The sequence below is a fragment of the Stenella coeruleoalba genome, assembly GCF_951394435.1.
Source record: "Stenella coeruleoalba genome assembly, chromosome: 10".
NCBI lineage: Eukaryota > Metazoa > Chordata > Mammalia > Artiodactyla > Delphinidae > Stenella > Stenella coeruleoalba.
The window spans coordinates 26,558,510-26,576,555 of NC_137156.1; the positions used below are offsets into that span (position 1 = coordinate 26,558,510).

The window sequence follows — 18,046 nt, forward strand, 5'->3', positions numbered from 1 at the left end:
TGGCCCGGGGCCTGCTTGTCAGCACGTGGCTTGGGTTTCCGCGTTAACGTTCCCACGTGGGGATTGCAGAGGATCGAGTGTCGAGCTGGCTGATCGCGCTGAGCCTTCTGGAGCAACCAGCTGTGGAACTTCCAAAGGGCCGTGTGTAACCGGCTTGGGAGATGTGGTGGGTGCCAGGGGCACCGAGATGGGGACAAAGAAGCCAGTTTGTAGAAGGAAAAAAATAAATGAGCATAACAGTCTTGGACCGTTTGGGTGGGGCACGGCGCTTGGGCACCTTGGAACCCCTTTCCTCTTCCCTTCGGATTTTTCCGCTTCCAGAGCCCCCTTTGGCCAGTGACCCCTGCAGACCCCCTCTGGGTAAATACAGCCCCTGTCTCCCACCACCTCGCTCATTACGCATTCCTTTAATCCGGCCCATCTCCAGGTCGCCAGCTGGCAGAGACTCAGCAGATTCCAAACCCCAGCTGGTGCCAGAGTGTTTACACGGGGAAGCTTGGCAGACAACTTGCCCCCAGGGTGCTCAGCTGGAGGAAAAGGTAGAAGGACGTCCCAGAGCTGAGGGCCAGTTTGTTTGCAGACTTTCCCTCCTCCCTCTCTCCCCCTCCCCTCTCCCCCACCCTCCTTCAAGGCACACTGTATCCCCACAAAGTAAAAGGGAAAAGAATCCCCTGTGTCTGAGGAGGTGCTGGGCTGGGGATTCCCCGGCTCACCCCTTCCACCCACTTTCGTGCAGCGCTTGGAGCACATGCAAGCCGAGAGCCTTTTACTTCCTGTCTGGAGCAGATTGGATTATTGAGACCTTATTTGTCAGTGTAAAGTCAGACCCCAGAGTGGGTGTGACTTTCCAAAATCAGGGCTAGAAGCTCTGTGGTCGAATATCTGTGGCCTGGGATTCCTTCCTGCAGCCTGAGGGCAGTGGTGTCCTCAGTAAAGGCCCCGAACATGCAGGCGGGTGGTCGCTGGTCCACAGCGGGGGCTTGTCTTGATGGGAGTTTGTGAGAAGCCAGTCCCAAGGCTTCCTGCACAAAGAAAGCGGTTTCTCTTGGTTGTCAGCATCGTCGGTCATTGGGAACTCAGAGAGTGACTGTGCCTGCCTCCCCCTAGTTTCCCAGGTAATATTCCCAGCATGTGTGGATGGGAGAGCATTTTGCTGATTGGAAGTGCCCTGTTGCCAGAGGTTGTATTGATGAGGTTAATGATTATCATGTGGTGTTAGTATTAAGCCTTTTATTTGAGGAGCCAATCGGCTTCCATCAGGGTCCCACAGGAAACAGATGGGGTGATTGAAGGTTATTGAAGGCATTCTTAACAAGGGTGGGGACGGGATGAAGCAAGACAGATTAGGGATGGTAAACCTCCAGGGCTTGCAGTCGTGGAAGATAGCCCTAAACCTGAAGAGACAGGGGATGGAGTGGATGCAGAACTTGTTGAGATGTAAAGGAGAGGGAGAGGGAGAGGTCATGGCCATGGGAGCTGTGGCTGCAGGAGGGGGGCTGGACCTTTGGTACTGGATCTAGCCACTGCCACATCGCCCAGTGGGGAGGGAGCCAGGCAGTGACCCCCCTCCTGGTGCCCTCTCACCTCCTGTGGATTCAAGCGAAGCCAGGGGTCCAGGAAGCCCATTGCTGCACTCCATAAAGGTCATCCGCCCTCTGCTCTGGGCCCCGGGCCAGGATGGAGACTCATGCAGCCCAGTAGCAGTTGCCGATTCTCTTCCATCTCCTGTTTGAGTCCTGCCTCCTTTATGCCCACGGGCAGTCAGAAACGGGGTGGGTTGGGGCGAAGCGAGACCGGTGCTCCTGAAGTACTGCAAACGCTGACAACAGCCCTTTGGGGCAGATGTTTCCTAATTGCAATAAGCCAAACCATGTAACGTGTTTACTTTAAGCTACTTATTACCCTGATCTCTGGTGAGACCAGAATTGTCCTGGCTTCTGAAAAGTGGCAGCGCGTCAAATGCTTCCGCATCCCTCTTTTGCCCCAGTTCAGACAATACTCAAGTACCCCTTAAACCCATTTCCTTCTCGGCCAGTGAGTGCTCTGTGCTCCGGCCCTCTGGGACCAAGAGGAGGTTCCAGGGATTCTAATAGGATTCTGATCATGTGTCCGATTACCACTAGTCTTGGAATATCTGTATCCATTGGGAAATTACTTCCCTGACAGTTTCAAGTGGAGGAGCTCAGACTCACTAGACCCTCAGGTAACTGATAAATTTAATTGGTAAATTATGAAATGCGGGACAGCCTGTAGAGTGTTGTGGCTGGAAATGGAGTTTGAGTTTTTATGTGACAGGGTTGCCTCCCTAATTGAAGGAAGCAGTTGTTTTTTCATCTGGGCTTGGCTATTTGGGGAAGCAAGATGTTGAAATGCCCACGATGCTGGAATGGACAGCATCCCATTGATGAACTCAGTAGGCAAAAAGTTGACTTTGGAGCCCGGTAGCTTTTAGAATGAATGGATGCATGCAAGCTCCAAGGGGTCTGAGGGCCAGATTTCCTTTCCGCTTCCCGGTTTAGACTAGCTTGTTTGAAACACAAGGGGATCTCAGCTGTTCTGAAGTTGGCCCATGCAGTAGATGGCCCCCCAAAGCCGCCATGACGCACTAAGCCAGCTGGTTCTATGTGGAGGCCTCCCGCACTTTCCCAGCACAATCGTGATTCTTCTCACCCTCCCCCCTCCCCTCTACCACAGTCTTGTACATCTTCCTGGCTCAGCTCACCCCGTCCCAGAAGTCTTTCCTGAGGAGATCCATAGATCTCCATACCCAGAGCACTTACTGATATTTACTGAGACCCTCCTTTGTGCCAAGGACCCTAGGGGTGCAGAGATGAATGAAGCCATGGTCTCTGCCTTGGGAAAGTGAAAGAGCCCCGACTTGTCCTTTGTCTATTCATGTCCCGATTCATGACATCTTTTCTTGTTGTCTTACAAATAATTCTTCACTCGGCAAAGTCTCCATCATTAGTTCTCAGGCCCACTGTTCAGGGGTGCACGTGGTTAGGAGTCCACAGGTCGCAGTCCGGTGAACCTTGGGTTCCAGTCCCACTTCTGGGGCGTATTAGCTGTGTGCCTTTGGGCAAGCTTCCTAAGCTTTTTGAGCTTTGATTGTTCTGTATAATAGGGCTTCTGGGAGGATTAAATGAGAGAGTTTCTGTTAAGTGTTCACAGTGATTCCTGGCACGTAGTAGGAGCACGGTAAATAGCAGTGGTAGTAGTGGCGGTGATGGCAGCAGTAGTAGTTTCTCTTAGAGCTGGAGGTGAAATGAGGTGAAGCTGTTTGGTGTTTAGCACAGGGCCCAACCTTTAATGAGATCTCACACATTCAATGTTGTTCCTTACAGACTTGTTGAGGTAATCACATAAAATGCCTCAACCTGGTCCAACTTGCAGTAAATGTTCAATAAAGGGCGGTCAGTTTTGTCACCTCTGAAATTGAGGAGTTGCGCTAGATGGACAGCTTCGCTTCTGATTTTGGTCTCTGAGCCTTTGAGGGAAGGAAGTGGGTCTTAGAATGTTTTTCATCTCCAGTGGCATTGTGCCTTGCCCAGGGCATGCATGCAGTAAATATTCTGTGATTGACGGGTTGCTTTTACATTTTTAAAAGTTTTTAAAATTCTTTAATTTTTAATTCTTCAGTTCTAACCAAAGGTACGTTTCTGGGGTGTGAAAGTCTTACCAGCCTGCTTTGCGTGCACACGTGTGCGCGCGTACACGCGCACTTCTAATGCTTTCCTGGACACATCCGTTAGAAACCCCGGTGGGACCACTGGCAGATCCAGGAGAAGGCCCCAGGAGTCCCCTCCGTGGCAGTAGTGACAGGCACTGCAGGCCTCAGAACGAGGACCCTGGCCCGCGGCCAGATGCTTATCTGCGTGTCTGAGGGCTCTGATTCCGAACCCCGTTTGCCCGGCTAGAGATGGTGAAGGCTGACGGAGGGATGGGAAGCCGGAGGCCTCCTGTGGCCAGCACCCTCACGATCCCCCCGGAACCCGCGGAACAGCCATCGTCCTGTGAGTCCATCCAGGTGGCCCTGCCTCTCCCTCTCGGGCCATGACTGAAGGTGAAGCGATGGCCTCGGAGAGGGGCAGAGGAAGCGATTGACGAGACAGAGATGGTGCCCAGCCCTGTAGCGCCGGACGGGGAGGAGGTGTTAGTTTTGGTTTTGCCTCTCCCACCACGTGCTCCACAGCCCTTTGACTTCCTGTTTCCCCCTCTGAATTACATCACTTCAAGGCGTGCTGGTGGAGCCTCTGCTCTGGATCTAGACAAGTGTCAGAACTTCAGAGGGGGCGGGGCCTGAGGGGGGAGCTGCCCAGGGCCGGTGTTCCCCTCAGCCATCCCTCTCCTGTGGTCCTGGAGCTCATTCCCTGAAGAGAGCCCCCTTGAGTAGATGTATTCCTTGCAGCTCTCCCGTTTCCTGCATATCCAGTCCCTTTTCCTCCAGTGGTCTCTCTCCTCACCACACGGAGGTTCGAGTTCTTGCATCCCTCCCTGACCTCCCGACCGCTGGAACAGGCGGTGCAGGCTCATTTCCCCTTCTCTCTCCCCTTCACACTCACCCCGTGCACCAGCTTCTGCCCCCTCCTTCTCTGCAACATTTACTCAGCAAGGTCCCTGATGACCTTCCCATCCCCAGATCGGATAGACTCTTCATGTACTCTTTCATTCCACAAATATTTATTGGGCTTTCGCTGTTCCAGCTGCTCTGGATCCATCAGGAAAAAAAAAAAAAATTAAGACCCCTGCCGCCTGCAGCAGGCATCTCAGCGCCAGGCTGACTGGTCCTCCCGGAGCCCGGACTCCTTCCGCCGCTCTCCTGCCCTGGCTGCTGGGCCCCTTCTGCTTCCTCCTGCCTCTGTGACTGGTCCTCCTCGGCCCACTCCCTCCCTCCCCTCCCCCTCCCAGCCCTGGACCACAGCTGTTTTCCCTCTCAGTTGATGATCCCACCACGCGCAAGGTTCGGAATAGCCATCCTAACGCCAAGCACGTCTCACTGACGCTATAGGTTTCTACGACCGTTTCCTGAGCAAGACGAGAGCACTGCTCCTGGCTACTCCCCGCCTGAACTTACTGTGCCGTCGAGCCCTCGGAGAACGACCCCACGCCGCCTGTGTGTGTGGCCGTCACCTTCATGCAGGCCTGTGTTATCCTTCCTTCCTACTGGCTTCCTGCTCCCACGCTTCCCCAGCCCGTCCTCTGCGCCCGGAGCGGCACGAGCTCTCTGCAGTGGAGACCTCATCGTGCTATGCCTTGCTTAAAGCCCCCTGCAAGTCGGATAAAGCCCAGTTTTTATACTTGCCATAAAGGGCCCTTCACAGGACCTGGTTCTTGCCAGCCTTCCCGCCTCATCACCTTCCTCACACAGACCATCTCCCCGGAGTCCTGTTTCTTCTGCTTCTCTGCCTGCCTGCACGCAGCCCCTTCCTGCCTTCTTTCAGCCTGTCCATCCCTTTAGGATACAGATTGGGCAGAACCTCCTGGCTGAAGTGCTCCACGGCAGGTGGGACCCCCCTCTGGTCTCCCAAGCTGCTGTAAGGTACCCTCTAATAATGACCATGTTGTGTTGCAAATGAGCTTTTCCATACTGATTTGTCTGGCTGGGCTCCAAATTTGGGTAGTGCCTTTCCTGCCTGGGTTGGCGTTTGGGGCGGGGGCATTCCTGTGTCTGGGAGTTGAAGGGGCAAAGCTTAGAAAGCTGAGGTGGGGTAGCTGTGGAGTCCTGGGATCCAGGCAGGGGTCCTGATTCCTTTGTAGGCACCAGGGAGTCATGGAGGACTCTGGAGCGGGGCCTGTGGTATTTTAGGAAGGCAGATCTGTGGTCTTTCTCAGTCAGGGAGGCGGCGAAACAGTACCCAGGGTGGTTCCCCTCTGCAGGCCGTGGCCTTGGTTCCTACCATAGGGTGTGGGTGCAGAGCAGTGGCTGAAGAGCTGTCCCCCCTCCCAGGCCTCGGCAGGGAGGAGTCCCCCGCCCCCTTGCGTGTGCCTGTGTGCTGCGTCCTCCCCTCCTGCCTCTTGCTGTGTGGTTGTCTTGCAAGGAGATCATCTGTGCTTCTCGGCCAAAGCTTAAGGTCACTGGTGGCCCTGGCGGTTCCTGTTCCTTCTTGTGTTCCCCTGGAATAGAGTGGGGCACACCTGGCCCCTAACTCTTGCTCCAAGGCCTGGCTTCACCAGCAGGTGCGGGCGGGGCGTTGCACACCGAGCGTCGGATGAGGGTGCCTGCAGCCTCCCGTCAACCTCTGAGGACCCACTGTGAGTTCAGACTCGGTCCAGCCTCTCCCTCTGCGGTGTGGCTTTCTTCCTGGGCTGCCTTCACCTGTGTGAGGTCACAGGCAGCCTCCTGGGGTGCTGAGAGGCTGTGATGGAGGCTGGCCTCCGGGGCAGAGAAGAAACACCACGCATTTTTAGCTGTCATTTAAAATACCACTTTCAGTTAGTAAAATGAGATTTTGTACTAACATATATAGCTTTATCTGAGTGTGCGTATGTGTGTGAGTGTGAGAGAGAGAGTATCTTAGAATACAGCATGTAACCTAGATATCAGCGTTTGCCTGGGCTTTATTCATTCAGTTGAGGGGTGTGGAGGGACTCTTGCGGCGAAGTGTGGGTAGTGTTTACCTCAAGCAGTGCCTTTGGGGTTCCATTTGTATTTTCTGTTTATCTGTAGCACATTTTTCTGGGAACTCTTGCCTTTTATGTTGTTATTTTCCTTCTCCACTTTGAAGACGATTTGGGGCATCCCCTTGTGAATATTATTGGCTGACAAACAGGGCTGTTTGAGTGCTGGGTGTTTCTTATTCACCTTGATGGCCTTGATTGAATTCACCTGAATCGAATCATCATCCGTTAAGTTCTCTCAGGTGCTCTCCTGCAGGGGGTCTTTGTAGACTCACACAGAATAGTCTGGATGCCCGCCCAGGGCGGGGTTATAAGGCACGTCCCGCGAGAGTGGGAAAGAGGCAGTTCAGAATTAGGATGCGCAGAGCAGAGCTCCCAGCCTGGCCTCAGTTTCCTGCGAGGGTGGAAGGTAAGGCTGGTGTGAGGTGGCACCACAGAGGCGGTTGCTGGGGCCCGTCACCTAATCCCTCACCCCTCGGTGGGGTAGGGGTGTGCAGATACGGGACGGCAGAGATCACACATCCTCAACGCCAGAGGAATGGCGTATTGTAGAAACTCGCTTATTTGCCGTAGTTTGCTCAGTTTGAGCGTGGGCAGAGGTGGACAGCCTGGGTCAGGGCCCTCCCTTCCTGTGCCCGACACAAGCCAGAGAGGAATCTGAGGGTTCCCGTGGGAATCAGCCTCTGCCCCGCTGACGGGCCTGGTTGGTGGCCCCTGGAGACGCTTCTTTGCTGTCTCAAGTTCGTTTTTCTAGCAAGCGCCGCTCCCCACGCCTGGCTCTTCCGTTAGAACTTGGGGATGGACGTGCTGATGTTCTGAGTAGGAAACTTTCCAGACGGTGGAGAATAATTAAACACGGTGGCCGTTGGTCACTGTCTGCCTGCTCTTTTCCTCCTAAGTTGTAAATAAGCAAATGAAGGCAAATCCACCTGGGCCCTGCCTGGTCCAGCTACCTGGCTCTTCAGAGCTCCTGGATAATCCTTTCGCTTCCCCCATGCCGGGCAGCCTCCCTTGACAGTTGCCAATGATGAGTGCCTGGCCGTTGCAGACACACCTGTGCTGGTTAGAATTGCCACCGCCCCCCCCCCCCCCCCCCCCCCCCGCTCTTTGTGCTGATGGAGTTAAAGCTTCTTTAGAAACTGAAACTCAGACAACCTGTGATGTATTGGTGCCGTGGTTCCTTTTCTGCAATGAAATCTAAAATGTTACTTAATTGGAGCCCTCCAAAAATCACTCGGAGCCTAAAATTCTACACTCCAAAACTCTCTTTTTTCTTTGTTGATTTTAAATTTATTTTAAAGATCATATTGCATCTGAACAGGTGGCTTTTGCCCAAAAGGTAAAGATATTTTGTCCTGACCCATGTGGGTGTTTTAGGAATAGCCACAAAGAATCTGAACTCTGCTATGTGGTGCAAGAGAAGCACATTTTAAGAACACTGACATTCTAAAAAGTTACTTTGTGTGAACACTTCCTTATTTTGTTGTTATTTTAAAAATTCTAATGACCAAGCGCTTCTTTATTTTTCTTTAGGTTTTAGCTTCTGTGAGGAATGGTTTATGAGTATATGCTGACCCACCCAAACAAGCGGAAAGCTCCTGGGGTTGGGGGTGAAATATATAATCAAGTAAGAGTATTTGAAATATTGACCCAGGGCTCTTTTTTGAGGGAGCAGATGAGAGTGTATATATCTTAAGGCCTCCAGAGAAGAAGTATATTTATTACATGGAATGTAGGTATTTTATCTAAGGCTATCGGTAAGGCACATAGTAGGTCAAGTTCAATAGGACTCGGTGCTTTCACTGCTGAGGGCCCAGGTTCGATCCCTGGTGGGGAACTAAGATCCCATGGCGAGGCCAAAAAAAAAAAAAAAAAAAATCTCAACTTCAGAGATTTTTAAAACTCTATAAGTGACCCTTTCTAAATTCCTCTTGATCCCAAAATAAAGTTTAGACCTTGGAACCAATGAATGTCCTAAAGCAAGCACTATCCTTGCATTGCAGCTGCTCCGATGATACAGGTTTTTCTCATAAATATACAGTGTCGTTTTTTAATCCGATACAAAACTGCAGTCGTGACCGTTAATAGGGAGTCTTCTCAGCCTGGTGAACGCAGGCTTGTAGAGAATCTGTTTTGTGTGTTTGGGTAGCTTTGCCTAGTTCTTACATTAAGGCAGTTTTTCAAGTGAGAAAACTGAATCTCCAAACGTTGCTAAAAGCCACCCAGAAGGTCCTGTCAGCATCCTGCCCCTGGCTGCAGGCACTCGGCCCTCCCCGCCAGCCCCTGGTCATCCAGACGGAAAATTTCAGAAAGCAAGCATGCAAAGCATCTTTGTCTCAGCTGTATCTGCCTTTTATTGAGTGACAGTGGGGCTGCAAACCTCATACCTCAAGTACTGGCCCTAAAAAGGTGTGTGCAGGTGACCAGCCCAACTCATAAAGCCAATACTTCAGGAGAGAAGGGCTAAAAGACTCTTTTATTAAAAAGAAAAAAGAAAAAACAAGCCAAAAAAACCCTTCCTCGTCAATCGGGCATGACTTTTATTTATTTTTTTAATCTTTTTTTCTTTTTTTGCAGTTTTTTAAAATTGAAGTATAGTTGGTGTACAATATTATGTTACAGGTGTACAGTATAGTGATTCACAATTTTTAAAGGTTATACTCGATTTATAGTTATTATAAAATATTGGCTGTATTCCCCATGTGGTACAATATATCCTTGTAGCTTATTTTATACATAATAGTTTGTACCTCTTAATCCCCTACTCCTGTGTTGCCCCTCCCCCCTTCCTTCTCCCTGCTCGTAATCACTAGTTTGTTCTCTATACCTGTGAGAGGCATGACTTTTTTTTTTTTTTTTTTTTTTTTGCGGTACGCGGGCCTCTCGCTGTTGTGGCCTCTCCTGTTGCGGAGCACAGGCTCCGGACGCGCAGGCCCAGCGACCATGGCTCACGGGCCCAGCTGCTCTGCGGCACGTGGGATCCTCCCAGACCGGGGCACGAACCCGCATCCCCTGCATCAGCAGGCGGACTCCCAACCACTGCGCCACCAGGGAAACCTGAGAGGCATGACTTTTAAATGTTCTCCTGTCTGACTGAAATTTTTCTATCCACCGCCTGGGCAGAAAGATGCAAAATCAATTTTGGGAAATTCTGCGTGGGGGTCGTTTGGCTTCCTGAGAGCAGGCTGGGCCGGGAGAGGGGGACAGGTCACTTGGCTCTACTTGTGCCCCTGAGGACCAGAGCATGAGCATCTCTCAGTCAGAGGGGTTCCGGGTCAGCCACTTGGACTGTGTTTCAGCCCTGGGGTGAGAGAGGCGTTGTTCGTGGCGCCGAGCAGTGTGGAGAAGGGCTGCCTTGAACAGGGGTCCTCCTCCCCGCTCCTGTCCTTGGTGGCTCGTCTTGCAGCGCAGCCCCTTGCAAGGACCAGTGCGTGAATGTGGCCAAGAAATAAACAATAAACCAAACCAAAGGTCAAATACTGCTTACCAGGAAAACCATGAGACTGCCTTCATGACATCTTTCCTTTCTTATCTTTGGTGCCCAGATATCAGCTTGCAGTGTAAAAGGGCAGATTGGGGTATTGGGAAGCCCAGGTGTGCCCGGTATCTGGGCTTGCGGGCTGGCAGGTTGACTTGAGAGGCCTTGTTTTCTCGCTGTTGTATACAGATGACACCTGGGCCTCATCTTCACAGCCTGCAGAAGCAGGAATATATTTTAAACTTGTGGGAAGACCTCTCAGCAGGCTGTCAGCGTGAGGCTGTGTTTTTGGCATTGACAGGGAGTGGAACCAGGAAATGATAGCCTTTTGGAGCTGAAGGTGGAGAGGACCTTTAAGGACATCCATTCTGACCACCTGCTCCTTTCTATGCTTATCTGTAAAATGGGAATGTTACGAGTGTCTGCCTCTAGGGTGGTTGTGAGAACCGCCTCAGAAGTAATTTCTGTAAAGCACTTAGAAACGTGCGTGGCACTGAGTAAACCCTTGATAACATTCACGGCCATTATTTTTGTTGTTCATGGATGAGAAGACTGGGGTCCAGAGAGGTAAAATGCCTTGCCTGAGGTCTCCCAGCTGCCGCCCCAGCAGAACTGGGACTGGAGTCCAAGTCCACTGTGCTCTTCTGGCATCCTTGGTCTAGCTGCAGCTGAGAGCTCAGATTCATGTGCCCCTAATAGAACATGGCATGTGGAACGGTTTTGGTTTTGTTATGGCTACACAGCATGCTCGGTGTCACTGCCTTTGTGCTTGATGCCCTGTTTGAGTTAAAAGTTCAGTGAGGCTTCCTCTGTGTGTGTGTGTGTGCGTGTGTGGTGGCCCTGCTGCATAATTTAGTGTTCTCCTTTGCATTAGTGTATTAGCATGTTTCCACTTTTAACCTTTCACCCACTGATCCAGGCATTTAAAATGCTATTAAACTCAATAATGTTTCCATCAATAGCCTTAGAGGTATGGGAAATAATTGGAATGACATTTTTAATGGGCTCCTGTTTCTCAGCCCTCTGTGTTACACAAACCCAGCCAGCGCTGGCAGAGGGGGGCTTGTTGGCCGTTTCGTCCCTGGTCTGAGGTTGGGAAGAGTTGGGAGTGAAGTTTCGGGGTGCCAGAGGACCTTTTAAAGCACAGAGAATGGTGTTTGTGCTGGAAAGGTAGAGTTGCTTTTTTAGGGCAGTCTTTCTTATTTTCTTATTAATGGGCGAGGTGAATCCAGGAGCTGATCCCTGCTGCCTCCTGATGGCTTCGAGAAAGCTTAGGGCCAAATTTCTGGGGACCTTTAGCCAACAAGTTGGACTTTCTGGAATGAGGTTTTGTGGATCAGCCTCATTCCGGCTCCTTTGCCTTCAATATGTATTTCTGGTTGTCCTCTCCTGCTTCTGTTTTAGGTCACCGTTCTATTTTATGTGCCGTGTTGTGTGTCTCCGAAATTTGTTTTTGGAACACAGTTTTAAAAAATCAAATTGAATGTTGTCTTTTCTGTTTGTAAAGTTGTGAGGTCCTGCTGGGGAGGGGACCTCTCTTTACCCCAGGTCTAGCCTCTTCATCGATAAAACAGGGAAATGGACATTATCTTAATGAGACGTGTAACATGGGAGTGAGCACAGCTGCCTGAAAGAAGGTTGCACGGTTTGGAATGGTTTCACCTGCTACGATGAGGGGCGTAGGGATGGAAAAATGCTGGAATCTCAAACTTTTTGCTTTAGTCAGAGTCCCAGGTCCTATTCTCTTAGAATCATGTTCAGAGAGCATTTGTTAAGCATTCGTCTGCGGTTATTAAATATTATAGCTGCTTGCAGTATTCGCTCATCAAATAGGCATTTATGAGAGACCTACAACGTGCCCAGCACTGGGACGGACCCCAGGGAGAGAGAGGGGACATGCACAGGGGAATGAATGAGGGCAGAGGACAAGCTGAGGGTCAGGTGACAGTGCAATACTGGCTCCCCTGCTTAATCATGTCTGCATTTATCAAGTGCTTGCCGAGCACGGGCCGTTTCTGGGCACTGTTGCAGGCAGTGGGTTGAAGTTAATCAAGATGAGTGAGATCCCCACTTTCTTAGAACTTACATTCCAGTGAAGGGAGAGTTTAAAAACGAGGAAGGACAAACCCCATAAAGCTGTCTACTTACCAAGGGTGAATTTTATGGTGTGTAAATTACACCTCAATAAAGGTTAAAAAAGAAAAAAGCCTCGGCCCTCGTTGGCCTTTGGGTTTGCCGCAGGGCAGCTGACCCTCACTCTCCCGCGCCTCTTGGGTGTGCACTGGGGCTGCTCGCTGACATGTATATGTGACCTCAGAACCTGATCTCCGGGTTTTGCGGTATCTGTGGACGTGCACAGGGCAGTGAGATGTGTGGCTCACCCAACGAGATGTCCCCGGATGAAGGGGAACCCGGCGACACTCTGCCTTCCTGGTCCAGCTCCTCCTGTGAGCAAGTGGCTTTTTGCCGTCTGTTTAGTGCCACGTTCTTGCATCTTTGTGTCTTTTGTCAATGACTTGGCTGCTTATAAAATGGCCCTCACGCGTGGCGCTGGGCCGCCGCCTCGGGGTCCTGAGCATGGGGAGGCCGGGAGGGGCCTGGCGGAGAACATAAGCGTGTTAGAAGGGCTTCCTTCAGGTGCGAGCCACAGGTTCATTGTTCACACTTCAACAGCCTGCGTTCCATACAGCGTCTTTCAACAGGAACACACGTAAACCAAGGTTACATGTTGATTGGTTGATGGAAATGGACCAGAGGCCTTTAGGAGCCTAACTCCTAGGAGCAGGGGTCCTTTGTCGCTGGGATCACGGTAACTTCCAGAACAGAACGACTGGGAGTAACAAGAATTGACTGGGTATGCAGGGCCAGGCCAAGGGCATCTGTCCAGCCCATATGCCAAACGGCTGTCCTCATTAAAAAAAAGGGGGATGATTCTTCCAGCAGTTACAGGCTGATGCTCTGTTGTGTTAACTCCTGTGTCAATAGCTGTTCCCCTTAATTCAGGGTACAACTTCTTGTGTAGGACAGCATTACTTCACATACCATTTTTGTGGGTGTTATATATCTGACTTGGGGCTAATTGAGACAACACAGCTGCGCTGTGGTCTTTGTTGCTGCGCACGGGCTTTTCTCTAGTTGTGGCGAGCGGGGACTTCGTTGTGGTGCGCGGTGTGGTGCGGTGGCTTCTCTTGTTGCCGAGCACAGGCTCTAGGTGCGCGGGCTTCAGTAGCTGTGGCTCGAGGGCTCTAGAGTGCAGGCTCAGTAGTTGTGGCGCACGGGCTTAGTTGCTCTGCGGCATGTGAGATCTTCCCGGACTAGGGCTTGAACCCATGTCCCCTGCATTGGCAGGCGGATTCTCAACCACTGCGCCACCAGGGAAGCTCATAGCTTTTTTATAAATTGAAGTGTAGTTGATTTACAATGTTGTGTTTCAGGTGTACAGCAAAGTGATTCAGTTATACATATATATATATATCTCTCTATATATTCTTTTTCAGATTTTTTTCCATTATAGGTTATTACAAGATATTGAGTATGTTCCCTGTGCTGTACAGTAGGTCCATGTTGTTGATCTGTTTTATATATAGTAGTGTGTATCTGCTAATCCCAAACTCCTTTTATACCCCTCTCCCTGGCTTTCCCCTTTGGTAACCATAAGTTTGTTTTCTAGGTCTAGAAACACAGCTTTTTAATTTGTTTAAAACAGACTTTCTGCCTGTTGCATTTTGTGCTTTTAACCAATTAAAGAAGCCAGTGGCATTCTTAGTTTTATCTTGTCTATGTTTTCCACTAGTATATCCCTGTAATTTTTTTTTGTGCCCTTTGTTAACTGCCATCTTCTAAAATCTTTTTCAATAAAAAGAAAGGATGCAAAAAAAAAAAAGAGTCCACACATCTGTATACACTTTCACAGTGAGCCCGTTTTATTTGGCCAAGCTTTTCGGTGTTAAACATTAGGGGTAGCCCTGTGGGAAACAGTAATGAAAAGCACTAGTATGTATAGGAAGTTTTTATTATATAACCACTTATCTCTACGTTGACATCAGTAAGCGAAAGGTTGACCTACATGTTTTCTGTGTCACTATACTCTGAATACTTTCATGTACTCTGAATATTTTTGTGCCTTGGTCTTTATGTTCCTGTAACAACCATTAGATTAACAGAGCTAAGAAAGTGATTTAAATAGATTTAATAAGTTGTAGCTCTTATACTAAATAAGTCAGAAGGAGAAAGACTAATACCATATAGTATTGCTTATGTGTGGAATCTACAATATACAAGTGAACTTATTTACAAAACAGAAACAGACTCACAGACGTAGAAAACAAATTTATGGTTACCAAAGGGGATATATTAGGAGTTTGGGATTAGCTGATACAAACTACTTTGTATAAAATAGATAAACAACAAGGTCCTACTGTAGAGCACAGGTAACTATATTCAATATCCTGTAATAAACTATAATGGAAAAGAATTTGAAAAAGTATATATGTGTATGTATATGTTTATATATGTGTATATGTACATCGCTGAATCACTTTGCTATACACCAGAAACTAATACAACATTGTAAATCAACTATACTTCAATTAAAAAAAATTAGAAAAGAAAGTTGTAGCTCTTGTCAAGTGGCATAAACACAATCCAAGTTTTAATGTCAGAGTAAAATGAAATAAATTCCGAGTGTAGAAATGCATGGGAAAAGCTCTCAGACAACTGACCCCATACATGTGGAGAGAGGAAAACCAAGACCGTAGAGTGAATATTTGGTTTTTAACTTTACGTATTTCTGAATTGTTTCACTTTTTAAAAAGTATGTTTCTCTTGAAGTTAAAATAAAAACTGACCTAAAACATAAGTTGATTAAATGAAATGAATTCTCTGGAGGACACAGACAGTGACTGGCCAGAGAGGCCTGCTTTGCGAGACTGGTGAAGGTGGGGCTCCCATGAGGGGCTCCCAGGCTGGGCTACGTGTGGGCTGCTCTGGAGAGCTTGGCGGCTCCCTGATGCCCCTGAGGGGCAGGGTTGATTGGCTGGGGCAGCCCAGGCATCGAGATTCTAGAAGCTCCCCCAGGGGTTCGAATGTGCTCTACGCACGGGATTCTGATGTCTCTTAGGAATGGACTCTGGCCAACTTCAGGAGGCCGTCTGGGGTTCATACAGGTGATGGGGTCTGTGCTCCAGGGCAAGGCTGTGGGAACCCCAGCAGAAAACTCTGAAAGGCACTCAGGGCTAACCAGCTCTTCCTCCATCCCCGCTCAAGATTCAGAGCCCAGGAGAGGGGGTCTGATGGGCTGGGGAGAGGGTCTGCTCCCTGTATCCTCCTGGGAGGGCCGTGGTCACCACAGTGACACCCTCACAACACACAGCTGGGGAGAGTTGTCTCCTCTGGAAGTCCTGGTATGTTGGGAAGGGGCAAAGGGGTACTGTTCAGCCAGAACCCCACAGAGGTCCACTTCAGCCCACCAGCTTAAAAGACGAGTGTGTTTCCTGAATGAAACTGAAGGAGAGATTGTGGCCTTGAGCATGTACAGCGTTTGGTGGAGGGGCTGGAAGGCATCATCCAACCATTTCTCTGCTGCTTCTGCCACAGTCCAGTGCGTTTCCTCCACACCCACAGTGCACCCTTCACATCTTTTTGTTTAGAGGAGAACCAGTAACGCTACTGATGAGATGTCCCCAGGGGCCTCCCAGAAAAGACCTGGGGTCTGGCCGCCCCTCACCTGGCCTCCGCACCTGCTCCAGAACCGTGTGGGGGCGCTTCTCAGCCCCAGCTGCACGTCAGAAACATCTGGGGAGCTTTAAACAATGCTAACAGCTGGGCCGTCGCCACCCAGACCAGCTGGAGTAGCACAAGTATCCCGCCTTTAGAGACACGGGAAGTGAGGCTCCAGGTGTAAGACCGCGGCTCCTGGTTGCGAGGTGGGCAAATGCAGAGGCAGCGTCTGAACCTAGGCAGTCGGTTCTTGAGTCCAAGCTTCGAATCCTGCACCTTGTAGTCTCTCCCCTGCAGGCTGAACTGCAAGAGGACTGAGCTGCCTACTAATAACCAAGTGACAACCTCAGTTCTTCCACAGCACAACCGAGATTTGAAAGGCAGCTTTCGAAATAAACAGACCAACAGAGTGGAGTGTTATGTCCTGTCCCCCAGTAGGGCGTATGTGAAATTAGCAGCTGGAATTCTCTGTTTCTGAGGCTCAGGCCTCAGAAACTTTGCGGGCTGCCGCCCACGGTGCAGTTAGCCAGCGTGCTGGGGAACCTCGGCGAGGTCCTAAGTTCTGGAAACCTCTGGAAGGCTGTGACCTTCATCTTCTGTTAGTTTCTGACTTCACCAATGCTGGGGACTTAGAACCAACTTGATAAACACTTGAATGAATGAATGAATGGCAGACAGATTTGCACCCTTTGCTGGTGAGCTCTCGGCCGGCCGAGCACATCTTGTTGTATTCCATCTGCAGCGAGTACAAGTCTAGATGCCATCCAGGACTTGGGATTGTTTCTTTTGCTTTTAGTGCAGGTATTGGGAGGGATGTCATTCAAGAAAATGGGAAAAAAACAAATGGTGCTAACTTGTGCTCTAGGTGAAACCCTTCATTGGAGAGGCCTGTGGGTCTGAGATGTGAAAGGCGTGGCCCGAGGGCTGGTAGCAGGCTTTGCTTGTTTCTTTTGATGTGGACAAGAAGCTAACGTGGAACTTTTTCCCTCTATTTCACAGGTCACCGCCAAGACTGCCTTCCTATTTATTTTACCTCAGTATAATGTTAGCGTGCCTACAGCAGGTAAGAAAAGCACTGGTCTCTGTCTTTCCCGGGCCCTGGTAACCCCCAAGTTCTTGGAAAACATCCTTTTCCTGTGTATGTGTATGATCATTTTAGATACTTAGACTCAGCATCCAACTCCCTGTTGCTGTGAAGATGCAGCTTCGGGCCACGTCTAGCCCTCAGCCCGAGGCTCTGCAAGCTTGAGGTTCTCGGGTCCACCTCCAGGAACTGGGCATTGCCGGTGCCCTCACGGTGAATAAAGGTGGAATGTTCTTCACTGAATCCAGCCCTCCCCTCTTCATTCTGCAGTGGACAGGCGAGTTGTCTGGACTTGGAGGTCAGATTCCTTTCCTGGCCTGGCTCCACCAGCGGCTAGCTGAAGGTCGCTGGGGCCAAATCCCTCAACCCATGGTCTCTGCAGGACGTGGCCGGAGTCTTTCCTGTACTCTCCTGCCCCTGCAGTCCCTGTAGCCAGGCTCTGGGGGAAGTCACCCCTCTGGGACAGCCAACTCGGCCCTTCATCTAGAATCAGAGCGAGGGACGCTGGCAGGAGAGGGACAGAACTCCACACTCGTGAAGGAAGAGACAGGAAATGCCATGGCCAGCGCCGTAGTCAGGAGACTAGGCAACACCAGCTCATCCCCAGGCACACGCCAGCCTGGCAGGCACACACGCTGTCTTGTTTGATGCTGTGTGGTCCAAGGTCAAATTCAGCCTTCTCTACTCCTGTCTCTTGAAAATCCTAATAACTAGGACACCTCTAGACCCAGCTGTACTTATGATTTACGGATTTAAATTTTTCTTTAAGTTTTTTTTGGTTTAAAAAAAAATTGGGGTAAAATACACATACCATTTACTATCTTAGTCATTTCTAAGTGTACAGTGACATTGAAGTACCTTCACCGTGTTGGGCTGCCATCACCACCATCCATCTCTAGAACTGTTTCCATCTTGCAAAACTGAACTCTACCTCGTAAACAATAACCCCCACTCTCCCCTCCCCCACCCGCTGGCAACGACCATTCTACTTTGTCTCTAAATTTGACTCTTCTAGGGCCTCATATAAGTGGAATCATATAGTATTTGTCCTTTTGTGACTGGTTGCAGTTTATTTTTAAATAAACATTTTCCAAAGTGTATTTATGACTCTCACAGGAAATTTCTAAAATACAGCTAAACATGAGAAG

The 18,046-nt window shown here is 49.9% G+C and overlaps 1 protein-coding gene across 2 annotated transcripts in view; it reads left to right on the top strand.

Annotated features, from left to right (window-relative positions):
• The window catches only part of TRAM2 (translocation associated membrane protein 2), a 76,240-nt gene that overhangs the window by 22,997 nt on the left and 35,197 nt on the right, over positions 1-18,046 (top strand). For both annotated transcript variants that reach the window (XM_079934437.1, XM_079934438.1), the window contains exon 2: positions 16,814-16,877. In XM_079934437.1, the coding sequence (XP_079790563.1) occupies positions 16,814-16,877 (64 nt within the window). The remainder of the gene's footprint in view (positions 1-16,813; positions 16,878-18,046) is intronic.